The 10,949-nt window shown below is 39.7% G+C and overlaps 1 protein-coding gene across 1 annotated transcript; it reads left to right on the top strand.

Annotated features, from left to right (window-relative positions):
• On the top strand, nucleotides 1–7,546 carry RPL7 (ribosomal protein L7). The gene is made up of 7 exons (XM_005150802.3): nucleotides 1–154; nucleotides 1,076–1,178; nucleotides 1,662–1,828; nucleotides 2,442–2,579; nucleotides 2,932–3,041; nucleotides 4,433–4,643; nucleotides 7,490–7,546. The coding sequence occupies exons 1-6, from the start codon at nucleotides 141–143 to the stop codon at nucleotides 4,639–4,641; spliced, it is 741 nt and encodes a 246-aa protein (XP_005150859.1). The 5' UTR covers nucleotides 1–140; the 3' UTR covers nucleotides 4,642–4,643; nucleotides 7,490–7,546.
• The last annotated feature ends 3,403 nt before the right edge of the window (nucleotides 7,547–10,949 follow it).

Below are 10,949 nucleotides of genomic sequence, written 5' to 3' on the forward strand. Positions count from 1 at the left end.
ACCGGCGTTCGCACCGCGGCCAGGCATCCCTGCGGGCGCCCGAACTTGGGGTCCTGCGGTGCTGAGGGCCCTGCCTGCGCAGGCGGGTTGGTTAAGTCCGGCCTGCGCATGCTCAAGCCCTCTCTCTTCCGGCGCTGATCATGGCGGAGAAGGAGTAAGTGGCTGTACAGCCCTAGGATAATCCGCCGCCATCGGCGGTTGTGGCTTTGCTTGTTCCCTGTCCTTGTCACCGAGGTGTTGTTTGCAGCTCTCCTGTTGCTAGGCCTCCGCGGGAGGCGCGGGACGAGCATATATGATTTGGGTCTGGGAGCGGCGAGAGGATAGGGCCTAGCGCGGCGGGATTAAGCCGTTGCTGGTCCCGTTTCTTCGGCAGGCAGTGGTTGTAGCCCTGCCCGCCCTCGGTGAAGTGGGTGGGAGAGCTGGCCCCCAAGCACCGCTTCCGTGGTGAGGGACCTGGGCCAGTAGAGCTTTTGCCGGCTTAGCGGGCGGGCGAGGTGCGTGGCTCGAGTAGGAAGTTATAGCCAGGTACGCTGAGGGTGTGAGCCGCACGGGTAATTATGGCTCCAGAAACACTGGTCTTGGAAGTTTTGTCACATCTAAGAGTTTAAAAACTTGAGTAAACTTGAAGTTCTGTGAAGTAAGTTTCTACTAATGTCGTCTTGCTCTAAAAGCACCAATAGAAAGATTAATCTGAAAGAGATGTGCTTGTAACAGACTTTCATTGCAGATTGTATTGTAGCAAAGTAGGGGTAACGCTTCTTATCACTAGAATGGACTCAGTTCTTACTGTTCTCTGCAGCTCAACAGCTGGCTTGTCAGAGTCCTTTGTCTTACATAGAAGGTGAGCTGTTCAGGCTGCATCAAGGCCTGGTAACAGTGGCAGCAAGGAAGATGGGTTAGTGAGCTGACTTAAGGCAGTGAGGGCCCCATGCACGTTGTGTTAAAGAGTTTGCATTGACTGATGGTATGTCATGTATAGCTTTAAAACCCAGTTTCTTCAGATTGGCTAAAAGGAATTTATTTCCTTCTTTTATTTTCTTTTTCCTTCTTTTTCTTTTTGTCTGTTTTCATTTAGAGCAAAGAAGGTGCCATCTGTACCCGAAAGCTTGCTGAAGAAACGGCAGGCTTATGCAGCACTGAAAGCCAAACGTCAGAAGAAAATACTGGCTATAAAAAAGGTGACTATTTCATGGCTTCTTAACTGGAACTGTTTATTTGCTGAAATAGCAGCTACTGCTGCTGATACAGTGCAGTACAGAAGTTTGCAGCATTTAAGTCTAGCATTGTTGGTGTTTTTTTAATGTTTAGGACTGCAGTGTCTTTTTCTTCATCCATAGAAAAACAGTTTTGGAGAGAGTAAAGACAAAACATACTGTTTGCAAGATTAAAGTTAGTCCTTTGCAAGGCAAGAGATACATGACTTTTGTGAGAGTAAGCTTGACATATAACACTGCTGAAGGTAAAGCAGCAGTGCTGTGTAGCTGTCTTCCAGGCTCTCTAGAATATGACTGAGAGTTATTCTAAACTCCTTGATGTAGGCAGATGTTCCTTTCATCTGTGCTGTTTGTGGTAAGCTCTAGAATATGCTGCACTATTTGAAGGTGATTTCCATGTATTAAAAGATATTTTAAATTCTTAAATAAATTTTGAATGTATTGCAGTTCCGTAAGGCACAACGAAAACTGATCTATGCCAGAGCCCAGGCCTACCACAAGGAGTACAGACACATGTATCGGCAGGAGATCCGCATGGCCAGGATGGCCCGAAAAGCTGGCAACTACTATGTTCCAGCAGAACCAAAGCTGGCATTTGTGATCAGGATAAGAGGGTAAGATTGAATGCACATGTAAACAATTTCATGTTTAAAGTCACTGAAATTGGCTTTCCTGCTGTCTTGTCTCTTTTGAGGGCTTAAATATGTAAATCAAATCAAATATTCCACTGGTGGCTTGGATAGTTGTTGGCAGGATGTTGTACGTGCGCCAGAAGCTTATTTAGCTAAGTGCAAAATTATTACATTGTCTGTCTTCTGTCTTTAGGAATCCCTGATTTTTAAGAAGGCAACAAGGCAACAGATACATGCAGACAGTTCTGTTCTGCCTTAATTTTGGTAAAAATACATGCCAGTATTCCCTAGCATTCTGCAGGCTTTGAAGTGTTTAACTTTCCTCTAGCAAAGTATTATAGGAAACTAACAAAAGGTGCGAGTGAAAGAATTATGTTAAGGGAGAGCACAAGGGTAGTTGTAAATGGTTTCAGTGTAATGCTTATTTGCAATGTTTTAATACTGAAATGCATAGAAATAATGTTTACTAAGTTTTCTTTGTGTAATTGGTAAAACAGTGATGTGTTTCATGTGGAAATAATATAATTGTTTCTAACCCGATACTTAGCGTTTTCTGGGATGTAGGTAACTGAGGCTTTTTTCCTGTGTTCTCCAGCACCAATGGTGTCAGCCCCAAAGTCCGCAAGGTGCTGCAGCTGCTTCGCCTGCGTCAGATTTTCAATGGCACGTTTGTAAAACTCAATAAAGCTTCTATCAACATGCTGCGGATTGTTGAACCCTATATTGCATGGGGGTGAGTGAAATGGCCAGTTTTATCAAATTGGTGTCTCTCGCATTTTGCTGCGCTATACCTGCAGGTTTTCTTTGTCTTAAATCTTTTTCTATCTTCTGTGTGCTTTGAATTGAAAGCATGATTAAGGCAATGCTTTAAAAGGTGATCCTTGCTAGATGAGGTCCACTGTCATGCTGGCATCCTTGGGAACTGGTGTGAGAAGATTTGCTTTGCTTGCTTTTCTGTTTACATTTGGGACATGCTGTATTGATCTTAAATCATTACGGACATTTCATTCAAGGATGTTAACTTGGTGTGTGGCTTGCAAAGACTTACAATTTGTTTCTGATTATTTTTTACTTGACTGTTTCAGTTATCCCAATCTGAAGTCTGTGCATGAATTGATCTACAAGCGTGGTTATGGCAAGATCAACAAGCAACGCATTGCTCTTACTGATAATTCCCTGATCCAGAAGCGCCTTGGTAAATAGTGCTTCACTTATCAAAAAAGAAACCAGCAACTTGTTGCGTTGTTTGGATTATTACTTTGAGGACAGACAACTATCTTTATTGTCTCTGGTGAATAGTAGTAGTTGGTTAATCTCTACTTCTTTCTTAACAGCTTAATACAGAGCAAGCTGGAAGTAGCTTTTGTTACGTAGTATTGAAAACCAGTATAAAGAATCAAATTTTAGCATTTTAAATTTGTAATTTTAAATGTAAGCACCTTGACCTTTAATAGGTCAGCAGACTTTTCAGTAATGAAAAGGTGCTGCAGGAGGAAAGAAAGCTATCATAGATAGCTTTGAAGTCTCAAACTCAATATTAGATATTGTTTGGATGCTGGAGAGGAACTCTTTATCAGGAACCGTAGTGATAGGACAAGGGGTCATGGGTTCAAACTTAAACAGGGGAAGTTCAGGCTAGATGTAAGGAAAAAGTTCTTTATTATGAGGGTGGTGAGGCACTGGAACAGACTGCCCAAAACCGTGGAGAATGCTCCATCCCTGGCAGTGTTGAAGGCCAGATTGAACAGAGCCTTGGGTAACATGGTTTGGTGGGAGGTGTTCCTGCCAGTGGCAGGGGGTTGGAGCTAGGTCATCTTGAGGTCCTTCCCAACCCTAACCTGTGATCTGGTAGACAGACTCCTAAAACTTCCTGTCAGAAGAACTAGCTAGTAAAAGTGATTAGTGTATTTTGTTAAAATGAAGTGTGGTGGTCAGTTGTCAAGAAATAGACTGTTGTAGGAGGCTTCTTCTTTTCCAGTCATGCTAGAAGTGAAAGCAAGCAGACATGTCTTCAGTTTTTGGCAGTTGATTGTGTATCACTTCATATTAGACTGTCACATTTGCTCCTTTTCCAGTGCAACAGATAATCAGGCTCTGAGGGTACAAACATTACGCTGTAGTAGCTTTTCTTTCTGACATTGTATTTTATGAACTGTTGACTAGTCACTGGAGACTCTGGAAAGGCATTGATAAAATGTGTGTTGCATTATTCAACAGAGTAAGTAGTGCAGTGAATTTTCCTGAGCTACACATAACTATGGTTTAAGTGTATTTAATCTAGCTTTAGAGAACACAGTCTTTTCCTAAGATTCACTAAGTGGGATTTGGTTTTGTTGTTCTTCATTGCTGGCTACAAATACTCCACAGTTGAAATTGGTGCTTCTTGCCAAATCTAACAACTAAGTAATGCTGAGTTGGCTTCAGCTAAGCCATTTGGATTGAATGGGTGTCATGATAGAGTGTGTGCTTTCTAACTTCCTGAAGCTTATCAAATAAATAGGTATGACTGTAATGGTGTGATAATTTGTAGCTTGTTACTGATCACTGGCTCTGTAGCCTTTCTGAAATCAACATTCTGAATTTTAGGAAAACTTGGTATCATCTGCATGGAAGATGTGATCCATGAAATTTACACTGTTGGCAAGAACTTTAAAGTTGTGAACAACTTCCTTTGGCCCTTCAAGTTATCCTCTCCTCGGGGTGGAATGAAGAAGAAAACAATCCACTTTGTGGAAGGTGGGGATGCTGGCAACAGAGAAGACCAGATCAACAGACTCATAAGGAGGATGAACTAATGGTGAGCTGTTACCAAAGATTATTACTACCCATTGTTCCCTCTCTGCTGTGTAGGCTGCTCCTGTTACTGACTGAGGTTTAAATACTCACTCATGCTACAGTGTAAAGCTGCTTGGGACAATAGTGTTCTATTTTATTTTTTAAATCTTACTAAAGCTTAAACATTTGTGAAGAGGTTGAATCTTGTTTATGGGTGGTATGTTTAGGAAGTTTAAATATTACCAATAACTTTTCATTTCACCTATAACTTGTTCTAAGACTTATTTGGGTTTTATGATGAGAAGCCTTGATCTCTTCTAAAATTTTCACCTCTCGTTAATGAATTCTCAACATAATCAAAGCCTTGTGATTACAAGTAGTGGGGTTTTTGGTTTGGGTTTTGTTTTTTTTTTTTTTTTTCAGATTGTCTGGTTTCTGCTCTAAAAACCTGTTCAGAACTGGGAGAAATTAAATTACCAATTTAGACCATATTAATGGTAGAAATTTTCAGGTTCTGCAACCTTCAGAATGATTCAGTTTAAGCTTTCATGTTAACATAACCAAGATGGTAATTTTGAAAGTCTAATTTGCCCATTTAAATAGTCTACCCTTTAGAAATAGGAGGGTTTATTAATACTTAAAGCAGTTTGCCAGTGATGGCTGAGTCCTGAAGTTAGTATCTAGTTCAAACAATCTGTGTTCCCATCTGCTGTTGTCATTCTGCTGTTCCTGCTTTGATGAGACGTATGCCATTCAAAGCTAAAACTATTTTTTTTTCTTTAGTTCTCATACTTCCCATTGACTTTTCCACTTCTCTATACACACCAGAGTAGCTTTGGTGTTTCCCATATCTTATTTTCAATCAAGGATAAAAGCCTTTGTGGTATGACAGCTCTGCTGGAATTTAGGAAAACTTAATTGTGTTGGGATGCTTGGAAAGAATAACAAAGACCCAGTCTTCCGCAAGGAGAGGATTTTGGTTGGTTTGCTTTGAGTTTGGGGGTGTTGTGTTGTGTTTGTTTGCTTGCATGTTTTAGAGGGTGTGTGTTTTTTAAAAATAAGATGTGCAGTTTACCTAGGAATTCCTAACTTCCAGAAGGTTGGTTAATAAAAAAACAGTGGGTAGTGATGTGACTTTACAGCCTAACACAGGTACAGTTGCTGTTTGTGGGAGTTCTCAGAAATACTATCTTTTGAAAGGTTGTTCTAAGCCTTTATAGCCAACAGGGAAAAGCAAGCTAAGCTTTGAAGGTCTGCTGTCTGTCTGAGGAGCTAAAGGAAGCTTATGAAATATCTTTCCATTTGCCTGGCAGCTTTTTTTTTCCTTGAAGCTTTTTTGTAGGCTCTTCTTTCCTAGTTTCTGCTCTCCCAAGGTTCTTGCATGCTGCTTTGTTGGTTCCATCTGTTAAGCAGCAGAGTTTTAAAGCACTTGGTTACGTGGCAAATGGAAACTTGTGCTTAGGAAAATAGTTGTTTACCAGGGACAATATTCTTGTAAAGTTTTTCAGCTCAGCTCTGGGAAGAAGTGGGCAACATTGAGAAGCAGAATTGCTATAATGTTTGGTGCCTGAGGAGATATGTTACTTACACTAGCTTTCTTGTAGAAATTGTGCTGCTGGTGGCATAGACTGCTAAAAGTTCAGTACCAGCAGATGTTTCCCTTAAGCTAGCATGAGGCGTTGTAACAAAGATTGAGCTAAGCTACTTTCACTTTGTGCTCTTGTCTGGTTTCTGAGCATAAGATGGAAACTGCTGTTTTTAATTGAAGACCTGCAGCTTTTCTGTCAGTGTGGATTCTTTCTCCTCCCTCTTCACTGCCAAACACCAGAAGTATGCTTGCTGGTGGTCTTGAGGGGTTTCTTCCCTTCCTACAGGAAGGAAGCTTCTAGTTTGCTACTGCAGTGTCTACAATTGCCTGTGAGAGGAGTAATGTATTGGCAGAGAAACTACAGATACTCAGCTGGTTGCTTGTGTTTTTCATTGGACTTCTAGCTCAGCATCCCATGTAGGTACCAGATATCAGGGCTTTCATCTGTCTTTCAATTTAGGAAGTGACCTTGCAGTTTCTTACTTCATGCTTACAAGCAGTTGGCTGCTTGGACTGCAAACAGACCTCTGGTATAAAGCTAAGAAAACTGATCTTGTCTCCTGCGCTTTATATTACCACTGTTTTCCTACTGTTCCAAATAGAGTATGTGTCTGAAATACAAATACCCTACACATAGAAAATAGGAGAATGTTGTAGTCTGTACTGAGGCAACAGGCAGCTAAAGTAGTGGTAATACTCTACTGTCAGTTTTGTTTGTCTTAATTTGATATTTAAGTGACAGTCTTAAATTTAAAAAATAAAAAGACATCCAGTACCAGTTTGTTCATATAGATTGTGAAAAGCAGCATATTACTTGATACCAAATTTTGACAGTCCAGTATTGGCAAAATACTGAATTTCATTAGTTCTGAAGCAAATTTTATGGGAGCTGGTCTTAAGTCATTTTGACTTTCATTTTTGTATGTAGACAGTCCATAAAATTTGATGAAAATAGTTATCTGCCACAAAAGTTAGAATGCTCAGTGCCTCAATATGTCTTCAAATATTGAGTTCCCCCTGTTAAGCTTGTAGACAAATAGGAAAATAGGTACCAGTAGTTCAAAGCAGAAATATTTATTCTGTAGTTCTGGCACTTGAGTTTTGAGTGAAGAGGTGTTAGTTATTGTCTGCAAGACTATTGAAATCTTAAATTCAGTTAAACAAAATTAGTATTTTCAGCCCAAATGATGAACTGTAGAAATATGTTAGTTCTTTGTGTGGCCAAAATAGCTTCAGATTTACATGTGTCTAATAATACCTTTATTTTTTTTCCCTTTCAGATTCAGATGCCCAGCTGCAAACTTTGGTCTGTTAATAAAACTATCTTGCACAAAACAGTGTTGTCTTGATTGGTTTCATTTTGTGATTGTCTTGTGGAGGTAGTTGATAAGTTAACTTTGGTTAACTTAACCTGTTTCAAAGAACCATGTGTAGTTTGAAGTAAGAGTATATGGATAATATTCTTTCACCTTCATTTGAAGGGAAAAAATGGAAGGATTTGTGCAGGTAACACATTAGGCTTAGGGTGGCAGCAATTACTTTGTTGTGATTAAAAGTACAGCAGATGACTGAGCTGTATGCTGTTGAGTGGGCAGGATTCCTGTGTAGTCATAGTATACCAGGAAGCTGTGCAAAATTTTTGTATGTAAAGAAGAGGTAAGGGTAGATCAGTTCTTTGCTTAAAATCAAGATCTTGACTAATTCCTTCCAGCTCTGAACATCCTCAGGTATTTTTTTACCAGAGGAAACACAAAACACTTTACAAAGTAGCAGAATTTTTCCACATTGTAAATAATTACTCCACTTTATATTTGTTTGCAGTGTTTTATTTCAGATATTACAGAAGTGGAGACTATGGGATTGATGGAGGGTATGGGCAATTGATAGTGTGCATGCAGGTCTGGCAGAGTATGCATTAGAAACCCAGGGACTGGTAAAACACGTAATTCAACTTGTGTTTAGGCTGACTGTTCGTGTTGTGAACACTTCAGTGATTTAGCCTTATGATGAGGGGTTTTGTACAAGAGCTCAAGAAGCTTCTTCTGCTCTGATGATTTTTTCTCAGTGACAGGTGGGCTGTATTTACATAGTTTATTAGTGAAGGATGTGCACTTAAAAATCACTGGCATTGATTTTTTTTTCCCAATTTGCACAAAAGCTAATAAAGCTTGCTGAAAGCTAGTTTTGATTTTAAATAATTGCCAGTTATGATCGGGGCTTAACTGAAAACAGTGGGTGTGGTTTTTTGGTTAATGTGTTTGGACACAGGAGGGTTTCCAGACCCTTAGAACAACTGAAATCTGAAACCCGAAGTGACAATTGTGATTTGAGCTCCAAAATCTGGTAATGCAGATTTTGTCTTAAGTATGAAAGCGCCAACACCTTTGTCCCTTAAAGATAACTGCCAAGTGAAAAGAACTTGGCAGTTCCTTATAGTTACTCAGTGCAAATAACTGGGCTACTAACATGTGCTTGGAAAGGGTTTAATGAGTGGGTGAAAACCATGGAGCTACTTAATTTGTTAGGCATCTCTTGTAAAGCGATAAGCAGACTGATTAACAGGTAAATTTCCATAAAGTTGCTGGATGAGGAGAAAAGCAATGAAAATTATAATAATAACTTTGTGCTATTGGTGGGAGATGCAAGTTTCTATCTTGTGATCTTGTAAGAGTAGTCTGTCTGACTCCTTTCAGCTTAAAAGTGCACCAGTGGGCAATGAAATTGATGTATCTGAGAAGTTTTGACTTCAGTATCCTTGTTTGAATTTGTAGAGTTCTGTTACTTTGCTACAAGGTTCTTGGTTATTTCCCTTTGATTCATATATGTGTTTTAGTATATTTTTAGCAGAAAAGGACTTAATGGATATAATGAAGCCATGCAAATGGATAGAAAACTTTGTATGACAGGTATAGAGAATAAAAGATTAGCTGGTGAAGTTAATCAGGCAAACAAGACCTGGTAAGAATGCCCCATAGATCCTGAATTTTGTTTTAAGGAGCACATGTACTGAAGTGTTAGTGAGGAGAACTGTAGTTTGGTTTTCAGGGTACTTGAGCAACTCATTTTCTTTACCTGTCTCTGCAAGCACTTTTGAATAACAGCTGCAAAATGTTGATATGTAATGTGGGAATTTGCATGAAAGCATAGCTTTGTTTAAGCTGGTAACCCTGTGTAGTTGATCACCTTTTATACCAGTATTGCTTCATGCGTGTCCCATACTAGGGAATTACAGAAGCAGTTCATGATCCAATAGTTAAGGTCAGAATATGCACTGGAAAAGAGGCACGATCTGCTTATTCAATGCATGAATAGTACATTTTAGAGCATTTATGAGGTAATTTGAAAAATGTAGCTAATAAAGCCAATCGCTTGGTCCCCAACCAGTATATAGTGCAGATCCTTTGTCAGTATTCTGTGACAAAGTTCAAGTTCTTGTGAACATGCTGTTGATTTCTCACTGTCCAAAACTGCCAGCTGCTGACACATTCTGGAATAAAATTTCGATGAACTCTTATCCTCATTCAGAATGACCAACATCTTCCTTTTTTCCCTCAGAACTGAAGCCAGAAGTTTACCTAATAGCCTTTGGAGAAGCAGCAGGAGACTTTGAAACATGAACAACTCACAAATTTTTCAGGGATGTGAAGGTTTATAGGCTTTGCAGTTAATTGCTGTTCATTTTTTTGCTGATGTCCAGCTTGTACAGCCTGCTTCACTATCACCAAGTGTAAAGTCATACAGCTGGAAATGGAATGGAAGCCTGTCCCAAGAATCAAGTGTTTTGAGAGAAAGTTGGGAGACCTGATGGATAGTCAGCTGAACGTAAGCTCCCACTTGGCCAAATGCAATTCTTGGATGCATTAAAAAGGGAATATCAGATGCTATGGGGGAGGTAGTACTACTTTTGTTCCAGTAGTGCTTACGCTAGTGCCAAATGCAGTATCCAGTTCTTGTGCCAAAAATCAAGCACATGCCTTGTAGTACTCAGCTTACTTGAAAGACAGACATGGTTATGAAATGAGTATCTACCTATAATTACCTCCATGGAGAAAAGTAGTTTGATAAAAGAATTCTTTGATGTAACAAAGCTATAATAGGATGAAATATATTGAAATTGAAGCCAGATAAATCTTGGCAAACAATTTTAATGGAACAATTAGACACTTAACCAGTGGTGTGCCAGAGTCTTTGTCAGTAGTAATTTCTAAATCGAGGTTTGGGGTTTTTTTTCCTTCCTTTGAAATGCATACTGTGATTCTAGGAGATTTGTAGTGGGAAGTCTGGGAGCCTTTCTTAGCAGAAGTTACTGAATGGAGGCTCTTCAGGTACCTGAGGGGTACAAGTTAGAGACTTGTTTTAAGGGTCAGAGTGAAATTCAGAATGGCAGCAGTGAGCGTAATATGATTCACAAGGGAACTTGGCTAATGCAGCACTAAATTCACCTGAACTTCAGCGTAAATAGTGCTCAGGAGAGGAATGGTAGGGTTTTGAGTATCTTTTATGGGCTTTTCTGCTTTCAGCCATTTGTAATCCATATTGCACAGCTCTCCTCAGGACTGGGACCTGTGTGTTTTTCAGAGAAGCAGGGTTTACTGTCAGTTCTGAGAGCCCAGCAAGCAAAGTGGTATCTCTGCTTCATATAGCAACAAGTTTTCTTGCACTTAGGAAATAAGATACATGGGTTTTGTTCAAACCATTCTTTCCATCTCCCAGTTTCAAGAACACTGTCCACAGAACTGT

Source organism: Melopsittacus undulatus, chromosome 1 (assembly GCF_012275295.1).
Source record: "Melopsittacus undulatus isolate bMelUnd1 chromosome 1, bMelUnd1.mat.Z, whole genome shotgun sequence".
Lineage (NCBI taxonomy): Eukaryota > Metazoa > Chordata > Aves > Psittaciformes > Psittaculidae > Melopsittacus > Melopsittacus undulatus.